Below are 23,264 nucleotides of genomic sequence, written 5' to 3' on the forward strand. Positions count from 1 at the left end.
TGGGAAGACCAAGATTTCGATACCGTAGGTACTTTGATAACTTAGGAAAAGACATGTAGCTGTTAAAAATTTGTGATTGGAAGGTGACCTTGCACAGATAAGGAAGTGCAAGATGGTAATTTGTCAATTCAGCAGCAAATAGCTTGGAAAGAAGACGACTTAGAAGATTGAACTTTTTTTTTTTAGTACAGTACGTATTATTTTTGATGGACAAATTAATGGTATATCCTGTGGCTTTGCTTGTTGGTTAATATCAATTTATTTCCATCTGAAAATAGAACAGGGTACTAGATTCTATGTCATACAGTATTTTTTGTACTGGTCTGCCATCTAGTCCGAGTAATTGTATTCTTTGTAATAGTCTGCCATCTAGTTCAAGTAATTGTAACTACGAAAAAAAAAATCGAACAACAAGCGCTCAATGCTATTATAGAAGTTATATATGTGATAAATATTTCAATCGAACTATTTATATTAATATTTGCATTGCATTTCTACATTCTAACTACATGATTTAAATGTATCATGTTCAACATGGCATACAGAGAGAAATTTTGATTGTTATCTTTTCGAGAGGGTAATTTCTTTAATCAAAACTGAATTGCAACGAAAATGAACGATGTTGGTTTTAGCGATGGCCGCTTAATTTAAAGTTAATTTCGTACCTAATTCATTATCAGTAGTTTGTAATCGGGTTATATTCATGACTATTTTTTATAATGGAAATTGTTAACTTTATTTTACGTGTCACTTTGTTTCTTGTGCAAAATATTATTTCCCTCGTTTGTTTACTTGCATCCATTTTCGTTTTAATGTGTGGTAATATACGTCCTGTCACATGTCTTGCAGATGATCTTGTGTTGATTAATACGGACGGATTTGTAGAGGAATATAGTTTTATTGGAACATTTTGAACCACATTTTGGTGTGTTTAGCCGGTAATATATATGAAGAATTAAGAATGGCATCACGAAGTAGGTATTCATAATAATTTATACGACACAAATAATTTGTTTAAAAAGTTAAATCCATATCCTGTGATAATAAGATTATTTGTAAAATAATTTAGTGTTATCTGGGGGACGGGGGCGGGGGGATTCTATTGTAATTATTTACTTCAGCTGTCTGCGCGTTTTCTCGACGAAATTGATTCTGAACTGCTTTATTTTACTTGGGGAATATGTACAAACTAGGCCTACTGAAATTGAGCGCAATCTAATTTGTATTTACGCCTTTATGTTAGCTATATATTTGACAGGGGGTGACAGAAGGAGTGTTTATGAGTTTGTTTTATTTGGTACATATTAGTGCGATTCGTGTTGCACTGTGGTTCACCTTCCACTAGCGTATATTTCTGTAAATATTGCATGTTAAACGTTAGGTTGAGTTAGACGAGGGGACAGCTAATTGAAGTGACACCGAGAAATGTGACAAGGTTTAATGTGTTAAATCAGGGGATAGCCAAGTGACATGAGGCTGAGGTATGCGACAGAGTTAGATGAGGAGATAGGTAAGCGACAGGAGACCGAGGACTGTGACAAGGTTAGAGTTATTTATTATTGCACTCAATTTTAGTAGTTTGTACGTATTCCCCAAGTCAAATCAATACATATTCCCTAAGTCAAATCAAGGAGTTCAAAATAAATTTCGTCGAGAAAACGTGCCGTTAGCTGAACTAAGTAAGGTAAAGGTTGAGTATGTATGCGCCACTAGAAAACATTTCTAAAATACCTTCAAAATCGCTAGGATTTATAGTGTGGATTAGTGGAAATTGGAAGTGATCACTAGGAAAGTTGTATGTCCACCAGCCCGCCCCAAACATGTAGGGGAGACTCGTCTAATTTGGCAATATTTTATATTTCGACACAGTTTGTAGTTACATATTCTGAAATTAAATATTCCTCTATTGTGGAATGTGTTTAAACATTAAATCCCAATAAACCTCTGAAAGAAAATTCTACAAATCTAAATTACTTTGCACATAACACACTAATAAATAACAAATTACATGTTTCCAGATTTGGTACTTCATCAGGATAATTTGGCAATAGTACAGGGGTAATTTGGCAATACGATTAAAAAATAAAATTTTCAAAATAAAACAGTGGTACAAGGTTTATAAGACTTAATTTACTGGGACAAGAAATCACTAAATACCATAAACACAAAACAAAAGCAAGAAAAAAAATTGAATGGATTTTTCCGACCACTCTTATTAATTATATTGAAGGGTTGTCTTCTAATTTCTGTTGTCGATAGCCCAAACCCAAGTTCTTGCATTCTGATTACATATGTCACCAGTTTTTGCTCTTCCTCAACGGTTAGAGCTAGAGGTCTTCCTTTCTTGGGAATGACAACGTCATCGGGTCCTGAGAATGCATACAGAAACCTCTTTAAGTTGTTAAAGGGCACATTGTACTTCTTAGAAGCCCTATAAGTCGATCATCTAACTTTCAAAACACTCCCAATCGCAGCCCGCAAATCATCTTTGGAATATTTTTCAGAATAATGTCCTCGTTCCCTTGGCATATCTGCAACACACCACACACACAGTGCTGCATTGAAGTCTGTAAAATCCCTCATACATCCCTATTCTTAAATTTTACCATCGAGTACACATTCTTGTACAAAGATAGCAGCAATATATCACTATAAAGGAAAATGGCTAATTCACATTACCCTGGAGAAGACATTTTTTGCTAAGAAGAACATAAAACGAGCTAAGGCCTGATGAGTTATTGACAGAAGATATTAATTATATAAATGGCTTACCTTATTATATGGAATCTCAGCTTTTGATATGTAATTCACAAACAACGTAGGTAATGGACAACACTTTTCTTCCGTCTTTGTATACACACGTCCACACAACCACCACGTCAAAAGGAAGTATTCAACACTTCTTTTTATTAGTAACAATATGTGCCACTATAATGCGCGGATTCGAATGAAACGAAAACTAGAAGTACACTCAGATGTTGCACTCTATGATCGTGTCATTGAATGTCTTAAAAGTCTGGAGGAAATTTGGCAATAGAAGAAATGCAAGAATATTGCCAAATTTCCCATATTGCCAAAATTTCCGAGTTTCCCCTACCTTACTTGTACAGAGCATTCTATGATATTCTTTATGGCACTCGGCAGCAGGCGGGCCCAGAATCAGCGCTTGTCATTCTGGTGAACGGGGACAGCTACAGTTGCTAGAACCGGCAAATAAAATTACAGTATTCATATTGTTTACTAACCTTGACTGCAGAAGGTGTTGAAAATGGTGTCCCTCTGCTGCAACACATTCCTGACATCTCCGAAGGAAATTGGCATTTACACGTGCAAGTTCGTCTTCTGTAATTCTCCCGATTTCTCGTACAATACTGTCTTCCCATCTATGTCTCGGCCTCCCCAAAGGTCTTTTTCTCTCCGGCCTCCCAACTAACTAACTAACACTCTATATGCATTTCTGGATTTGCCCATACGTGCTACATGCCCTGCCCATCTCAAACATCTGGATTTAATGTTCCTAATTATGTCAGGTGAAGAATACCGGTAGCACATAAAATTTGAAAATGTTGCTGATAACACAAATTCATGGAATATATTTTACTGAAATGAAAGAAAAAGTTTATTTCCAAGGAAGTTCCCTTTTTTCCTTTTGTATATTCTTGTCGCCCATCTATACTAGTCTCATTCCTTTAGATTGGGCTGGGTTTTGTTGTGTTAAATGAAGATGCGAGAGTGAACTTTTCTTGGAAATTACATAGGAAAGTATAGACTATAATATGCTAATACAGTTAAAGATACTGTTTTTAAACTCTGCAGGTATATGTAGCTACTCACTTATCATATGCTCCTTACGTGCACAGATAAGTTCTCGTAATTGTTGAGGATTCTCTTGACTGGGTAGCATGTAATTTTTCTGTGCTAAAACCAAAATTCAAACCTACCAATTTCAAAAGGTAGGCCTAATTTGTTGATCTTCAAGACAGCTGTATTTTCCTTAGCATAATATTTCTTCAGTGTAGGGCATAGTCCTGCCCTTCTAATAAGCACATTTACGGCACATAACAGGATATTATCTCTAGCTGTAGTAACTGAACACAGATTCAGAGAGAAAAATGTAACGAGTATGCAGTTATGAAAGCTTCTTTGTGCACTTTGGTATTCTCAAACTCTACGTTTTATAATACTGTATTAAAAATGCATTTTTATTTCTTTTATAGAATTTCGTATTGCTTTAATTCAGTTGGCTGTTGGTGAAGACAAATCAGAAAATGTCAAACGTGCTTTGAGCTTCATAAAGAAGGCAAAAGAAAATGGATCATCTCTGGTTGCCTTACCAGAATGCTTCAACTCACCATATGGAACGAGTGCGTAAATATGAAACAATTATCTTTGGTTCTCATTTCTATTGTAGTATATGTAGTAGGTAAGAAATTGCATGTATGCTTGGAAGTTCATGTACTTGCATATTTTTTTCCTGGAGAGCATAATTATTTTCTTATTTTATGAAACCCACATTGTGGCATTGCCACAACGAGGTTGAAACTCTTGCACACGTCCTGGGATCCTGTCCGCACAGCGACGGTCTGCGAAACGCTAGACACCACCAAGTACGATCAATTATAGCCACTGCCCTTAAAGATGCCGATTACAACACCTTTGAAGAAGTACATGGTCTCTCAGTCACTGGGAGTACACAGCGCATAGATATAATAGCTTTCAAGGAATCTACAAGATCTAGATTCATAATTGATCCCACTATGTGTTTCGAAATGAATGAGGAACAGCCAGCAGAAGTGGATAAGGAAAAAAAGAATATCTACAACCCTACCATTCCATATTACCTCCAAAAGTACCAGCTAAAAAGGCTTGAAGTAATCGGACTTCTGGTTGGAGCAAGAGGTACCACTACTCTCTTCATGAAAGATGTGTTTAAGAGGCTTGGAATACCGACATCTATTATTCCGATTGTAACTTTAGCTGCATTGAAAGGATCAATTGCTCTCCTGAAGCATCACCTATATTCGAAATGAAACCAAGTTCATTAGCATTCTTTACTTTTTTGTAACACTTCCTCTCTAAAACTAGGTATATTTACACCAATCACAAAATGTATTTGCAGCTATGTACTTGTAGGAGTTTCATTGTCAAAACAAAATTAATGGTTCACTGAACTTGTAAACATTTATATGGTTAAGTACTCTTTGTCCCTTGTGGCAGGTCACGAATAGTGAGAAGATTTCTAAATTAATCAATATACGAATGAATTTTTGAGTTTACTAAGCATGATTTTCTGTTGCATTATGTGCATATTTTCTTCGTTTTCTAAATGCATGCTACGTCAAGACCTAAACTGCATATTTATAAAATTTACAATGTTTTTTCCCCTCGTGGCTGCAAAAGCTGAACTGAGATAGAATATGTAAATCACTGTGATGAAATACGAAAAGTCAAACATCACGTGCTAGGTCGCTGACTTGCATGTCTCCATAAAGAAAGTTTTTGTTAAATGCCCATCAAAGAGTTCAGTTACTTACACCAATAGCACCTAATACTCCATTTCCACCTGCACCAATGTTCACCTGATAGGGAACGTGGCTCAATGCAGCATTGTATTATGTTCAGCATCTGCATGTAGGTAAAGATATGGTTAATTCATTGGACTCTAGTAATGCTACATCTATTAAGACAGCTCAACATATGCTGGCAAACAATGAGGTGGAAAGGAATTTTGTGTTTATATCTGCTCATTTTTTGGTTTACCAAAAGCTATCACATTATTTGAAACTGTTGGCACTCCCTTACATATGTTACAAGCCGCCTTTTAATAAACTCAATCTAATCTGAGATGTTTCTTTAGTGAAGGGCAAAAAATAAAGGAATAAGTGACTAACAATATTAAACAATTTTAGATACCAACAGTTGTACGATATTAGAGACATTCTCGGAGGAAAATCCTCCATTGCACCTAAAGAATTAACTCTGTCTGTGGAACAATAAATCAACGTCTTGTGACGTGGAAAGAAGGTTTCATGATACAAGAGCATCTTCAGGGACAACAGACGCAGTTTCTTAATTGAAAACTTCAGTCACATGTTGGTCGTGCACTGCAATTCATCGCTGTTGTTAGACAATGAAACTACTTCTGCTTCGACCTCTAAGGAGTAATGTAAGTTCATGCTGTTGCAGGACACTCTTATTTATTTGTGCACATTTTGCACTTTTTAAGGGCCTATATTCAGTAGGCATAGTTTTTTAAGGTATGAACTTCCGGGACCTACTAATTACAGACACATTTAATTAGGTTAGGTTAGGTTAGGTATGTTTATGTTTCAATATTTGTTTTATATTTCTCTTCCAAAAAGTTAGTAGCCCTTTTTTCTTTACATCCTACATTCCATATAAGCTATATGTTTCTCATTTCTGATAATTTTACGTATCTTATATCCATAACTGTTTTCATGTTTATATCACAGTCTAGTATATACAGTCATGAAGCTCAATATGTAGTAAATATGCTTCCATAGATAGTTGCTAACTACTAGGATCGCTAATATCGTCTCATTACAGACAATGCGAAATTGTACTGACACAGTCTATTGTTCCCAGCACCATCACAACTCAAGCTTCGTGACTGTATATACTAGACTGTGTTTATATTGTGGGAAAAATAATGAAGTTCTTTTTGTGTCGGAAAGTGTCCTGTAGTACTTTGCAAACAAACTGGAGACATTTTCTATTTCATGTAATTGTGAGTAGTTTTATTTTCGTTATTGAAAGAGTTAACATGTTCAAACATAAACTTACTGTTCTCTGTACAGTTATAAATATTTTTTTCACAAACTTTCAGTTACAGTAGACCCTCGTTAATCCGAATTCCAAGGGACTGAAAAACAATAAGTTCGGTTTAACGAAGTTCAACCTAGTGAGGTTTTGGTAAAAAATAGGTCCCTATCATGTAAAATGGCAAAATAAGTATATTCAGTTGATTTCTGTCACTGTGGGTAGTCAGCACTTCAGGGTTGTTTCATAAACACGATCCAGGGTACCCTATCAATAAATAAATCTATACTAATAATAAATCTGTAGCCAAAATTTTTCTGGTAATTTTCGATTTCCCAAAAATAATTGGTGTTAACATGTATAATTAACCATCCTGAAACCGAAAATCACTTTTTTGAAATTTTTGTTTGTATGTATGTATGTCTGTCTGTCTGTCTGTCTGTCTGTCTGTCTGTCTGTCTGTCTGTTTGTTACCTTTTCACGCGATAATGGCTGAACCAATTTATATGAAAATTGGAATATAAATTAAGTTCGTTCGTAACTTAGATTTTAGGCTATATGGCATTCAAAATACTTTATTTAAAAGCGGGGTTGTAAGGGGGCCTGAATTAAATAAATCGAAATATCTCGCTTATTATTGATTTTCATGAAAAATGTTACATAACAAAAGTTTCTTTAAACATAATTTTCGATAAGTTTTATTCTATACAAAATTTTGATAGGACTGATATTTAATGAGATAAATGCGTTTTAAAATTACAATAACAACGCCATCTAAGGCGCTGTACTGAAATAATAACAAATGACTTCGTCTATAAGGGGCCTTGGACAACAACAATTTTAAGCTATTAAACATAGCCTACAGAGAATGTTTCTGTGTTTGTATGAAGTAATATCGGAAGCTAATTAATTGTATAATTATTATTTCACCATTGGAAAGTGTAGTTTCTCTAGATGAACATAATTCTACAATGTTATTACAGTAACTTCTGAAACATATAGCAAGTAATATAAAGTATACACATTAAAACTAAATGATATGTCAATCTTCATTAAACTATGGTTGCATGTAATAACAATTAAGAAACATGTTAAAGGAATTGTCATTGCACCAAATGATTGCTCTCTGGACCAAAATGACCCTCATTTTAATTATTTAAATACAATTTAAATTAAGTAACATATTAAACGATTTATCCTTCTATCAAACACAAATGTTCCCTGGATCAAACGTCCTATTTTAATTATGCAATTACTTTATATTTATTTCTAACAGGTGCAGCGGAGCACACGGGTACGGCTAGTAAATAAATAAATACTTATACAGTATTGTATTTATATCTGCCTTCTTTAATGATTAACAAACTTTCTAGAAATGATACTACCTACAGTAAATGTCCTTCTGATCATCTTCTTCAACAACAACAACAACAACAACAACAGCCACCGGTGTGGCTCAGTCGGTTAAGGTGCTTGGCTGCTGGTTTGAAGTTGCATTCGGGCGCGGGTTCGATCCCCGCTTGGACTGATTACCTGGTTGCGTTTTTCCGAGGTTTTCTACAACCATAATGTGAATGCAAGGTAATCTATGGCGAATCCTCGACCTCATCTCGCCAAATATCATCTCGCTATCACCAATCTCATCGACGCTAAATAATCTAGTAGTTGATACAGCGTCGTTAAATAGCCAACTAAAAACAACAACAACAACCTGAGATGTTGATACAGCGTCGTAAAGTAACCCACTAAAAAATAATTTCAACAATACAATTCAGTAACAATAGGCCTACGTACTGAGTAAGTGGAATACAATGCTACAGTACATTTTAAAGGTACTGTAACATAAGTTTCAGTCAGAATTGAGGTGTTTCAAGCTATGGAATTTGCAACAAAGATAATTGAAACATGTATTACGTACATTAAATAAATACCAAAACGGCTAAGCCTTGAAAGCCCAAAGAATGAAACACTCCTGTACACTGTACAATATGTTCGGTTTATCCAAGGAATAACTTATGTAATGTGTACTGAAGGGGCAACATTTCAGTCTGTAGTATGGTTTATCCAAAATTCGGTTGAAGTGGTGGGTTTTTCTCTATTAATTCAGCCGGAACCAAACAGTTTGTTTGATTTAACTGAGTGTTCAGTTTATCTGATTTCAGATTAACGAGTGTCTACTGTAGTAGGCTATTTTCAAAGGTGAAAGTAAAATTTGTGAAACATTCTAGATACAAGTGTAAAATATATCATATATTATAATATTGCCTTCATGAGTAATTGCAGTTCGCAGTATATATCTCCATCCTTAGAAGATTAAGTAGCTAAACATTTTAGTATTATTTTAATTTTATTTTCCAGAATTTTTTCCGAAGTATGCTGAAGCAGTCCCATCAGGAGAGACAAGTTTGGCTCTGTCTGCAGCTGCCAAAGAGCACAATGTGTACCTAGTTGCGGGCTCCATTCCTGAAGAAGATAATAAGAAGTTTTATAACACATGCACGATATGGAATCCATCAGGGAATCTTATCACTAAACACCGAAAAGTAAGTTTTACGACAAAGCAAACGCCATTTCTTCATATAGCACGAGATTTTATCATTTTCCTCAAATTACATTTTTGCAAGTGGTGTGTAGTTAAGTTATTCTTTAAGGTTTCCTTTCTTAAAGAAACAAATAATCTTATCTTTTTCTCATTGATACTGAGAGAATGACATAATTAAAACACCGAACAATAATCCTACTTGTTCCTCATACCAGGCATATTCAGAGAATATGTATCATCTATGCACATCTTATTCAAAGATAAACCACACATGTTGGGCCAATTATACAGTGTTCATAGATTTGATAAGAAACGTAAAAAATTATATATTACATTTTGAATCTTGCGTACACTACTTTTAACACTTGAATATAATTAATTGGTTAACTAGCGGACTTACTCGTGTTAATTATGTAAGATTTGTGCGGCTTACAGCTGTTTCAGTGCTTCACGCACCATCCTCAGAGCCTACCAGATCTCGGCGTCATCTCGAACTTCTCTGCCTGTTATGTGGGTGTGTTTGATTGTTGAAAGGTGTTGAAGTGTGGAGTCAAATAGTGTGTGTGTGTACTGAAATTGATCTGTGTGTTGAGAATTTGATTGGGGTGTGTTTTAGTGTGTCTGTATATTTCGTATTGTTCTAGTGTGTTGAGTTTTTGGTTCTTGGGTTGTATGTGTAGGATTTCCATGTCAGAACACATTAAAGCAATAACCAGAGGACACAATACATCTACATATGCCGATCACATAACTAATGCTAACCATACATACAATAACATAAATGCGGACATGGAAATCCTACACATACAACCCAAGAACTAAAAACTCAACACACTAGAACAATACGAAATATACAGACACACTAAAACACACCCCAATCAAATTCTCAACACACAGATCAATTTCAGTACACACACACTATTTGACTCCACACTTCAACACCTTTCAACAATCAAACACACCCACACAACAGGCAGAGAAGTTCGAGATGACGCCAAGATCTATTAGGCTCCGAGGATGGTGCGTGAAGCACTGAAACAGCTGTAAGCTGCACAAATCTTACATAATTAACACGAGTAAGTCCGCTAGTTAACCAATTAATTATATGTTACAGTTATATGAACACTAATAAATATAATATAATTATTAGTGTTCATATAACTGTAATATGTAATTTTTTACGTTTCTTATCAATGCACATCTCTCATACAGCTGGAATATCATTGCCTCACTTACATAGTTACATATGAGGAGTTTTAAAATGTTTCTTCCATAGTGAGTTTGTGTGATGCCACTCCATGGATTGTCTTTTTGTCTCAGGCTTAAAATGATGAATCCATGTCCTGTCACCATATAATGGTGGACAGGAAATTGTTACCTTCAACCTTATAATGAGCAAGCAACTCCATGCAAATGGTCACTCTTTGTTAGGTATTAAGGAACCCTTCGGGCACTGGACAGGAAGTGGTTATCCTCAAAGTTATAATGAATAAGGAAATCCATGCAAATTGTCATTCTTTATTAGACATTAAGGAACTAATCGGGCAAAAGAATATCCTAACTGGTGAATTATTATATCAACGCATTTTCCTTATTCGTCCAAGTGGAGTTGAAATTTCCCTGGTTGAATTTCTTTGAACTTTCCAAATAAGCAATTCATTTTATAGTTTTCAGAGAAGTCTGTATTGTATATTAAAAGTATTTATGCTCGACCATGCCGAAATGTAGTAATTATACACCTGGTAGCAGTCCTTTAATGCATGTCATTAAAGTACACCTACTCATTAAAGTCATTAAAGTACAGGTGTTCAGCCAATGACAACTAAGCTTACAGGTGTTCAGCCAATGACAAGTCAGCTTTGTACCGTTATAAAACCGCAAGTATCTATTATTCTCGGATATGCAATCGAAAGAGAATTAGCGAAAAGTCACGGAGGCTGGAAATCCAATACTGTCGCAGAAGGTTATGTTCTGTTACTATAATAATTAGCGTTAATTGTAAATAATATTCAAATAAATTCAATTTGTCATCTCGTTTTTCAGTGTCGAATTCAATAATCAAGGTTATATCAAGTTTAACGGGATTACATCAAGGTCAATGACATTATTGTTCCTCGGAAAAAATCAATACTTTCGCGTCTGCGCACATCTCACAATTCACGACCTAGAACAAGGTCACTTCCGATCTTGTCAGATACAAATAAAATGTATACATCTGAATAATTTCAAGTTAGAAATATGGTCGAGCATAAAAAGTCGTATGAAACTTGCCTATAATGGTAATTAAGAAGCTCGTATGAAAATTATGAAACTCGCTTGCTCTCGTTTCATAAACATCCATACTCGCTTCTTAATTACTATCATTATAGGCTCGTTGCATAATGTACTATTATTTCAGTCACTGACTTCACAGCGTATGTTTAAGGTGTTAAATCTTTGCATTACATGTTTAAAAGACGTATGAACGTTTTCGTTGGACTACGCCCACATCATCAGATACAAAGTACATTTCAGCAATATCAATAAAATCTCTACATAATCTCTACAAATACAAAACATATTTAGTGACATGCAAAATAATACAGTTTATTACGATTACAGTATTGGATATCGACCATATATTGCCATGTAAGTTTCTATCCATTTAACATAGTACATAAATTAAAATTTTAAAATTGTTCAAAATTGGGTCATCAACTCACTGATTGCAATTATTTCCAGATTGGATGAACAGCATCATCGTCAAATTAAATATACATTAGTATCAACATTAAACAACCCAACTTATAATATATTGGCGTTTTTAAGACAACCATATTAATTTGAAAAACATTCAAGACAAATCACGAGACACACACCATGATACACACGTTCTGAATGGTTGAAATATGTGCATTATTGGGATATGAATATAATAAATGTAATTAAATACTGTAATTTGCAACTCTTCACACTCATAATACATAATTACCTTAGTTTTACATTTTATATTTTTATTCCTTTTATATCATGTTACTTCATTATTCCATGTGTGAAGACTTGCAAACATACATATTTTGCAACTTACACGTGTATTTTAATTAATTGACAATAAGGGCAGTCATGCAAGAATGTCAATGCGTATCATAACCATTTTGGTTTTTAGTATGTTTTATTTTGCATGCCATTAAATATGTTTTGTATTTGTAGAGATTATGTAGAGAGCACTGATATTGCTGAAATGTACTTCGTATCTGATGATGTTGGCGTAGTCCAACGAAAACGTTCATACGTCTTTTAAACATGTAATGCAAAGGTTTAACACCTTAAACATATGCTGTGAAGTTAGTGACTGAAATAAATACTTTTAATATTTCCAAATAAGGTTGTGTTAGCCACAGGACCAAGAAATGTTGACATAATATGAAGATCATTTTCAATCCTCTAATTCACAGCAGTCATAAGGAGGATAGGATTTGCAATCTTATTGTGCAAGAGTACTGTCATTGTAAAACAAAATGAGACCTCATTCATTAATTTATTAATCTTTGTTAAAATACTAGGGGAGGAAATGTGGAATGAAGTCACGTTAGTAACAGGACATGGGCCATGTTAGTTACAGGATATATTCGTCCACCAATGTAAATGAAGCTACCAAATGATCTGTGTACATTTATTTACCGATTTACTTGTGATTTTTGTTATTAGTTATTTTACGACGCTTTATAAACTGCTATGGTTATCTAGTGTCTTAGTGATGTGAAGGTGATAATGGCAGTGATATGAATCCAGGGTCCAGTGCCGAAAATTGCCCAGCATTTGCTCTTATTGAGTTGAGGGAAAGCCCCAGAATAAACCTCAACCAGGTAGCAGTAAAGGTAAAGGTATCCCCGTAACATGCCATGAAGGCACTTGGGGGGCATGGAGGTAGAGCCCCATGCTTTCCATGACCTCGGTACTAGAATGAGGTGGTGTGGTTGGCACCACGCTCTGACCGCCTTTGACCCCCGGGAAATCGAAAATCGAAAAAAGAGAGGAGAATTGGGAGGACAAATTTAAAAAGGTATGCAAAACTCGTCCTTGCAAGGGGTTGGGGGCTGTAAGAAACTAAATATGTGAGCTCCAAGTCTGCTGGCCACTAGTCTCACTCTGGTTTACACTGCTCCACTGAAGAAGTTCTAGAAAATTTTGAAGGGGAAAGCCGAAAATGGACGTAACCTCTTAGGTACCACATACACGAGGGGACGGAATGTGATCAAGTGATCACAGGACGGGACGAGGTGGTGTAAATCTACACATTGAAATGAACTGTGTCATATCGCAGTGCAGGAGGAGTCGAGAAGACTCGTTTGTTTACCGTTAGGATGGCAGGTTTTATCTTGCTCATTGAAAGGGGCTTAGCCATTTAGCAGTGCAACTGGAGTCGTGAAGACTCTGTCATCTGTTGTTCGATGACAAGGCAGGTGAAGGCTGTCAGAAGAAGTGCCGTGAAATCTAAATCTGCAAATTGAGAGGTTCCCTGTCCTTTCAAATTGTGACTGAGTGACCTCGCACATTTAATAGGCAATGTATAGGTTCTGAACTAGGGCATTACGTCGTTTGGTAGAAAAGGAGAATATATATGGGGAAGACCCGGTACTCAATTTTATAGGAGCCTGAGTGAACCTCGGGGCAGTTCTGAAAGTTTGGCAACGAGAAAAAATCCTGTCACCACCTGGGATCAATAATACCAGACAAAAAAATTCAGTCCAGAGTTGAATTATTGCCAACTGAAAGAAATTAATTCTAGTTACTCTGGGTATCAGTCAATTCATCAGGGTGTGATTTATGATTGGTGAAGTCTACCGTGGTAATGGTTAGCATATCTGACTGTGAAATGAGTGGGCCTGGGTTCAAATCCTGGTTGGGTCAAGCTACCTGGTTGAGGTTTATTCTGGGGCTTTCCCTCAACCCATTAAGAGCAAATGCTGGGCAATTTTCGGCACTGGATCCTGAACTCATATCGCTGACATTATCACCTTCATATCACTCAGACACTAGATGACCATAGCAGTTGATAAAGAGTCGTAAAATAACAATTAAAAAAACCACAAGTGAAAATTTTGTTTACCTACTGCTATAGTTCTGGAGAAAATTCAGTTTCTTTTAAGGTAAGGTAAAGCATATGCAGCAGCTGGAAATCTCTACTAAGTGTCCTTAAATGAATTACAGTAACTGATATTTGTGTGTACTGTTTTTCAGGTACATTTATTTGATATTGATATCCCTGGTGGAATTCGCTTCAAGGAGTCTGAAACACTGAGTGCTGGAAATTCTTTCACAACTTTTAATACTGATGTCTGTAAAGTTGGAGTTGGAATCTGCTATGATATAAGATTTCCTGAAATGGCTCAAATTTATAGGAAGGAAGGTATGTTAATATAAGTTGTCATTGATTCACGTTATTCTTCGCAAAATGTATCTGTTTAAATTTCAATACAGTGGCAACTACTGGAAAGAGAGTAGTAGTAGTAGTTTGTTTAAAGTTATCTTCAACTGCATACTTACCCAATGTATTGTATTGTATTTGATTGCCAACATTTACATCCATGTAATGTGGAGCTCACAATTTTTGTATCTGGTGCCACAATTACGTTCATTACAGATATACCTTTTGTAGACGCTCTTATAATTTGACTTTAGATCCCATTTAAATTGATCATTATTCTCACCTTTCAAAACATAACAACTTGATTTAGATCATTCAAAATTGCCACTTTTCGACTTTGTTCTTGATTTTCAGTACACTTATATCGAACACATACTGTTTCTAATAATACTTGTTACTAAAACATACTACCCCATTGTCCAATAAGTTCATTATGATGTCTGTTTGTTGTGTGCATTTCCTTTTTCAGATCTCACTAATTTTCTACATATTATACTTCGCTATCCTAGCTAGCCTCCTCCGCCAGACTCAATTATCTCTATCGTTTTACTTAACTTCCTATTACACTTCTCTAATTCATTCAGAATTGACACTTTTATCACTCTGTTCTATTACCATACACAGAAAGGGCCATAGGAAAATATCAAGCTGGCTTCAGAAGCGGAAAGTCGACAATTGATCAAATTTTTACTTTAAGATAAATTATTGAGAAAACATATGAACAAAATATTGAAACTCATCTCTTGTTTGTTGATTTTTCAATGGCATATGACAGCATCAGTAGAGCTGAGCTTTATAAGGCGATGGTAGAGCTGAACATTCCTAAGAAGCTGGTGAGACTAGTTAAAACATGCATGGATGACAGTCAGTGTCAAATAAAGATCCAATCTGAACTATCAGATTTATTTCAAACAACTAAGGGTCTAAGACAGGGTGACTCACTAGCGTGTCTTTTATTTAATATTGCCCTTGAAAAAAAAAGTGATAAGGGATGCAGATATACAAACTAGAAGTACAATACTCTACAAATCATCCCAAATACTGGCCTATGCTGATGATATAGATATCATTGGTCGATCTGAGGAGAATGTTAAGAGAACATTTACTGCTTTAGAAACAGCAGCCCAAAAAATGGGGCTGAAAATTAACGAACAGAAGACTAAGTACATGATTGTTGGATGTAAAAAACAAAAAAGAAACTTGACAACAACAACCCATTTAAAAATTAATCAATATAAATTTCAGAGGGTCTCTAGTTTTGTATATCTGGGCTCCTTAATCAATGACACTAATGATATTAGTGAAGAAATTGATAGAAGAATTCAAAGTGCTAATAAAGCATATTTTGGATCATTGAGGCACTTTAAGTCAAGACTTCTTACAAGGGAAACAAAATGCAATATTTATAATGTTTTGATAAAACCTGTATTAACATATGGCAGAGAAACGTGGACCCTCTCAAAGACTCATATGTCAAGATTGAGATCCTTTGAAACCAAAATTCTAAGGAAGATATATGGCCCAATATGTGATAATGGAGAATGGCGAATAAGATACAACTTTGAACTTTACCAACTATATAAGTCCCCTGATGTGGTTACAGTCATTAAAATATCAAGATTACGATGGGCAGGACATGTGCAAAGGATGGCAGATCATGAGATACCCAAGAAAGTTATGGGGAATAAATTTGAAGGAAAAAGGAGTGTAGGACGACCAAGACTGCGATGGATGGATGGAATGTTAGAGGATCTAAAGAAAGTGGGAATTAAAGGATGGTTGTTGGTTGCCAAGGACAGAGGTGCATGGAAGAGAGGCCGAGGCTCAAATTGGGCTGTAGCGTCGATGATGATGATGATCACTCTGTTCTTGATTTTCAGATCACTTAGACTATATCGAACACACACTGTTTCTAATAATACTTGATACTAAAACATATTACACCATTGTCCAATATGCTCGTTATTATGTCTGTTTCATGTGTACCTTTCATTTTGCGATCTCACTAATTTTCTACATATTATACTTCACCATCCTAGTTAGCCTTCACCCCCATACTCCTTACCTATTTTATTCCCTCTAAAAAACTGCTCATCATTAGCAGAATGCCGTTTTTTGTAGCCAGATTACTTGATGACTCTTCTCCTGTTCTGGGTCCTGGATTAAACTCGTCATTCTTATTCTTCACTTCACTTCTCACCATTTCATCTCTTGCACTCACAGAAACACTTTCACTTCTCCTCTCGGCACTGACCTTCCTTCCCACTAATCTGGTTAAATCACTTGCATTTTTACTCGTGTCATTAAACTTCATTGCCATTGTGGTACTTGAGCCGTTCTTATCTGATTTCTTCGCATATGTTTGCTTCTTCTGTATTCTTGATCTCAGCATTTCTTGGTTCTGTCTCGCTTCCTCCGGCGCGATCTGCAATTCAGCTAATTCTCAGTCGTCTACACATACCTGGTCAACGATCTTGTTTTGATAGTCACTATCCACCACAATTGCTGATTGAGCAGACTGTCCATCACTTGTCAATTACCCAATGTAGAAATTGAACATGAGTGAGAAATTGCCAACGAATTTTGTCTGGAGCCCTGTATAAGGGTCAAAGTTGTTACATTCTGTGAATGAAAGACACAGGCGTCACAGCTCTACTTTCCACCGAGAGGAAGCCAGGCTTAGTATTTTATTGCCTTTTGAAATTCAACATCCTTATTCAATTTTACAATTCATTTTGTCTTCAGATAAATCTAATATAATATAATGAAAATTTTTCAAGTTCAATCTTAAGATTTATACATTTTGCAAATGTTTATTTGCTACAACATTGTATATAGAATATTAACGTTTTCGCCTTTTCGGCATCATCAGATATTGTTAAGAAACACGTAATCTAAACCTTGAACAAATTAAAAAATGTACATTGTAATATGCGGGCAGCCGGGTAGCTCAGTTGGTAGAGCAGCTGGCTACGGACTGGAAGGTCCGGGGTTCGATCCCAGGTGGTGACAGGATTTTTTCTCATTGCCAAACTTTCAGAACGGCCCCGAGATTCACTCAGCCTCCTATAAAATTGAGTACCGTGTCTTTCCCGGGGGTAAAAGGCGGCCAGAGCGTGGTGCCGACCACACCACCTCATTCTATTGCCGAGGTCATGGAAAGCATGGGGCTCTACCTCCATGCCCCCCAAATGCCTTCATGGCATGTTACGGGGATACCTTTACCTTTACCTTTTTTTTACATTGTAATATGCATTACAAATAGATTTTCATGAGTTTTATGTAGTATGTCTTATAAGTGAAAAGGTTTATGTAGAAAAAGATTTCCAGGAAATATAAACTTGGAAGGTCGATATGATTGCAGATACATATAACTCATGTTACAAAACACATATGAAATGATTAAAATGACAAGCATATTATGTTATATCTTGCATTAAATTATTAACAAAATACGAATGTCAGCAATAATTAATATTGGTGGAAAGGACTTAATTGTTGAATTTTATAATTAATTATGAGTAGAATGGTGATGTAATATCAATATATTTAAAAGACAATTTATAAAATCAATAATAGATGATTAATAAAATTAATAATAAATAATGATAAAATTTGATAAAATCTTATGTGTCATATATTGCCATGCTGTTACAATTGATCCTTAGTAGTTGTTTAGCAATACATTTGGCTATTCTTCATTCATCAATCTTGAATTTATTGATTGCGTATATAAGTACTGCAGTCAAATAGTAGCAAACATCATTGTGTTGGTAGAAACATATGCTTGTACGATCATTCTGTTCTCAGTACGCATTAAACCACCAAGTAGAACACCCACACGTAAGCTGAGGCGTACACATACCATATCACCCATTCTAAAACCTACAAGCAATCTGCAATCATATCGACCTTCCAAATTTATATTTCCTGGAAATCTTTTTCTACATAAACCTTTTTACTTATAAGACATACTACATAAAACTCATGAAAATCTATTTGTCATGCATATTACAATGTACATTTTAAAATTTGTTCAAGGTTTAGATTACATGTTTCTTAACAATATCTGATGATGCCGAAAAGGCGAAAACGTTAATATTCTATATACAATGTTGTAGCAAATAAACATTTGCAAAATAGATAAATCTTATAGATTGAACTTGAAAAATTTTCATTATCCTTATTCAAGTTCAAACTCGTGATCCTCATGTCAACTACCTAACATGGTAACTGCAATACCAGTGAGGACAAATACACATATGGCTGCTGGAGCAGGGGTGAGTATCTGAACACTCAATAGAGGAGTGGAAAATGGATCTTGCTCACAAAATACTACTGCCAGCTCTCCAGTGCAAAACAGCTGTGCAGAGGCAGTATACAAATTACAGATACATGGCGAAGTGCATCAACATCGGTTAAAAACGCAGTAATCATAGATTATGAAATGACGATTGAACAGTAACCGTGGTTAAAATGTAATTTCTGTGCACCATTCATAATCACCGATTACTAAAACATGGCTAGCTGACACCTCATTTAACCAGAGTAAAGTCTATGAGGGTACATTGTTTCTACAAAATGACTAAAGGAAAGCATCCATACCACTGCGAAGATAATAGTCAACATCTAAAAACAACTGCGCTCACTATGTTCTACATCGAAATGAACGTGTCCTACATTTTCGCGTTGCATTTGTTTGCCTTTGGGTGCTGTTATATTTGCAAGTTGCATTTCTTTGTTTTTCAGTACTATTAGGTTAAAATCGTACAAAATGGAAAATTGAATGCAAAAATGATTATATCCCAATGTGAGGTTGAAGTATCTATAGACTTAATTACTAGATTTAAATATATTATATAAAAAAGATGGAATATCCATAAAGGAAAATGATGCAGAAGATTAGTAGGAATGTGTGTACAATCGTGTACCCCATTTACACCAGGGAATTGTGCATTATCCTAAGATCCATCCATAACCTTTCTTTGTTCAGCCAGTGACATAGAGAAAGAGATATTCGAGTATTCCCTCTTAAAATACAGAAAATAACAGTTACATAGAATCGTAATATAAGGAGCCAATCCATAGGGGAAATATGACTGTTCTTGTGTTATTTCAAGTAATCCATTTGTAGATTTTGATAAACGAAATCCCTCCTGAAAATTTCTGTCACCCAATTCCTCGTAAGAATTCTCTCTTTCCCTAAAGAACCTTCACGCTCATGCTCTAACCAAGTAATTCAAGTACTGTACAATAATAATCGTCTTCGAAATAATCACCTGTGGCTCTGGCTGCCATTTTCCTTTACTTGCTCTACTAATCGCTGGTTAGCTCCTTTAACCGCTCGAATATGGCTGATTAGAGATTACTGTGGTTAACATCCTATTTAAATCATAACCGAGGTTGATCCGCCGTAAAAATGCTTAATCAGGGGTTAGGTGGCAATTTTAACTGATGGTGACACTAACCGACGTTGATGCACATGGGGATGAACAGAGTCTTATCACACATTGATATAATAAAAATCACATTCACAACAATTAATAGACATTAAATGGGATTGAAATACATAATTAGAACATTAGTATTTGAGAAAATAAACTTACACAACTGGTATATGACATTTAGTAAGAATACCTATGTAGTATGAATATTATAAAGCTCAACTTATGTACTGTTTTATATAATTACAATCATACTTTATCATGGTGACATACAAATAATCCATCACTCTGCAACAAAATACAAAACATTAAGAATAGTCAATATAGGCTTATTATAAATATCCGTAATATTTGGTATTGTTTTATTTAACGCTTCTCAACAACTAGGTTATGTAGTGTCAACATTCATTTTCAGACGACAATTGAACATGCAAATCACATATTTCCACCACAAACTCTTCAGTGGTTTTTTTTTCTTTCTTTTTATTTTTCTTATTATTCTTCAAGATAAGATGACGTTAAAATTAATTCCATTTGTCTTCGTTGCTGTTCAGACAGAAAAATCCTTTATCAGTAGAAGACTCAAGTACAGTTACGTCGTCACCTACAGTTTTGATTATGGCATGATAACACAGTGTTATAACTTCAAGTTAGATTTTCAATATTTTAGTAAATTTTTAGACTAATATTTTCAAATGCTTCTTTATAATCGTCAATCATTTTCATCCTATCATCTTCCGCGACATTCTTGTATTCATGGGAATTATTTACATGGAATGTCGCTCTACATTTAATTTCTTAATACAGTAAAACCCCGATAAGACGCTGTTCAAGGGACCGGGTGTAAAACGCGTATTAACCGGGACCGCATATTAGGCGGGTATACTAATTTTGACTTATATACAGTATCTATTAGCATTTTTCTTTATTGAAATACATGATTCATGAAAGGTAATACAGTATTACTCCATTATGTAATTACTGTACTGTACGTCAAAGACATTTACAATATGTACTGTACTTAATTCTTTCGAAAAAAAAAAGCCATTTATAGTTGTTTGCCATGTGCGTGTTCTCCAAGTCCTCATGTTTACCACACTTCAGTTTCTGTGATTACATCCTCCCGAAATCGCAACTGTAGTGATTGAGTCGCGATTTTTTATTATCGTTCTTAATATCGATGATGGATTCCTAATGCATCAGAGAGTTGTTTCTGAGTAAGAGTACTGTTCTAATCGTACTTTCGTAAGATTTCCAATTTTTTCCACACAGAAAGGGCTTTTCGTTTAACACTCATTGTAATCACATTCGCAGACACTTCAATAAACAAAAGGACAACAAACTGCCCAGCAAAAATTTCCAGAATTTTATTACGGTCGAGTGAGGAATGTTGTTTGAGAGAGAGGGTTAGCAAGAGGGTGAGGTATTGTAACTGTGTGTAGGCTTTAAGTATGCAGATAAGGAGTCAAATAAGAGAGCGTAACAAGAGGGTGGGGTAGTAGTATACTATGAAGTATGAAGGTTTGAATGTGCAGGTAAAGGGTCGAATACAAATACTTTTCAGGTTAATAGCACCAGTGAGTTCAATGACCAAGGTGTTTCATTGCTATTACAGTACACTGCTGAAAATTACATCGAAAGTATTCCACAAAAACAGTGTATTGAGCGCAACAAACGGGGTATTTTATAAAGGCTTTATATATGAAATGTTCAGGGACTGGACAAAAAAGTGTATTACACGGGATAGCGTAATAAGCGGGCGCGTCTTATCGAGGTTTTAATGTATATATATATATATATATATATATATATATAAATTTCAGTAGATACTGTAAAGCAAGCAATCATATGTTTCGTACTACTGGTGTATTTATTCACTTCTGCCACCCCTCTTGTGGCGTAAGAGGGAAGGATATCAGTGCCCAAGAGCTGAACTGTTTACATGGTGGGCGACTTACTCATAGCGAGCTGATGCTGTCATGACTGGTGTAGTGGCTTATATGCCGGGCATGATTTGTAACCATCTTTTCCAAAATTTTCTAAAGGAAAGTGGTTAGTCTGACAGTCGATAGTTCTTTGGCCTAAGGTAGGCATTTCTACCAGGTTTAGAAATAAACAATACTCTTGCTTTTCGCAAGGAACTTGAATTTCATGTTTTCTAGATGAGGTATTCGGAATTTTATTAACAATTACTGAATGATAACTTGCGTTATCCATAACAATTATACTGTATTTTCTTCTTCCAAATAATTAATGAATTGGTTCAAAAACCAGTCTTCGAATGTAAGAGCTGTCATTTCATCATGATAGTTTAACGTTAATTTAGATCGAAATAGCCACTTGCTTTCTGGTGAAAATTCCATTTTTTCCGAACTTTCATGGCACACAATAAGTAAGCTCCCCTTTCCTATGGATACCTTTAATACACCATTTCTCGAGGAGTCTTGGCAAATACATTTTTGTGTGTGGTTTTGGTTTATCCAAGTCTCGTCTAAGTAAAATATTGGTCTCTTGTCGTCAGGAACTAGAATTTCATATATTTTTTATTGTTTAATCAACTGTCTGAACACAGGTCTGAACCTCATAAGTGATACCAAGAAGCTACAACAAAATTGTATTCATTTTTCATGAATGGAAACTAAATCTGAATTTCATTACATTGTTACACATTAAATAAATCTGAATTGTTACAACGTGTACTGCTGTTCAAAAGTGAGCAAAGAATGTACGAGTTGGACCAACTTGCTAATGAAAGAGGTCATCAAATAATACGGTTAGGCCTATATTACACTATCAAATTTCTGTGTCACAGAATATGATAAAATTTTTGATCAAATAAATATGATCAAATGTAAGATTTTGAGTATATTACACTACGTCAAAGCTTTTATCATATCTTTCATCACAGTTCTAATAATGGATCCACAACATTTATATGCCTGTTACAACTGTACATGCAGTAAAGGTTACCACATTACTAGGCCTACTAAAGAAGAAATCCAAGAAAAAACGTATTTCATCGGCTTAGAGTGTAAACCTGCTAACAAAAAAGGAAATTTTACAGGGGAAACAAAAACCTGAGTATAAATGA

General features: G+C 35.2%; 1 protein-coding gene across 1 annotated transcript in view; it reads left to right on the plus strand.

The window, feature by feature from the left end:
- Nucleotides 1-709: 709 nt before the first annotated feature.
- LOC138708154 (omega-amidase NIT2) overlaps nucleotides 710-23,264 on the plus strand; it is a 34,255-nt gene continuing 11,700 nt past the window's right edge. The window contains exons 1-4 of the mRNA XM_069838409.1: nucleotides 710-974; nucleotides 4,218-4,364; nucleotides 9,139-9,323; nucleotides 14,543-14,711. Coding sequence (XP_069694510.1) covers nucleotides 962-974; nucleotides 4,218-4,364; nucleotides 9,139-9,323; nucleotides 14,543-14,711 — 514 coding nt within the window. The 5' untranslated portion in view covers nucleotides 710-961. The remainder of the gene's footprint in view (nucleotides 975-4,217; nucleotides 4,365-9,138; nucleotides 9,324-14,542; nucleotides 14,712-23,264) is intronic.

This window comes from Periplaneta americana, chromosome 10 (assembly GCF_040183065.1).
Source record: "Periplaneta americana isolate PAMFEO1 chromosome 10, P.americana_PAMFEO1_priV1, whole genome shotgun sequence".
Classification (NCBI taxonomy): domain Eukaryota; kingdom Metazoa; phylum Arthropoda; class Insecta; order Blattodea; family Blattidae; genus Periplaneta; species Periplaneta americana.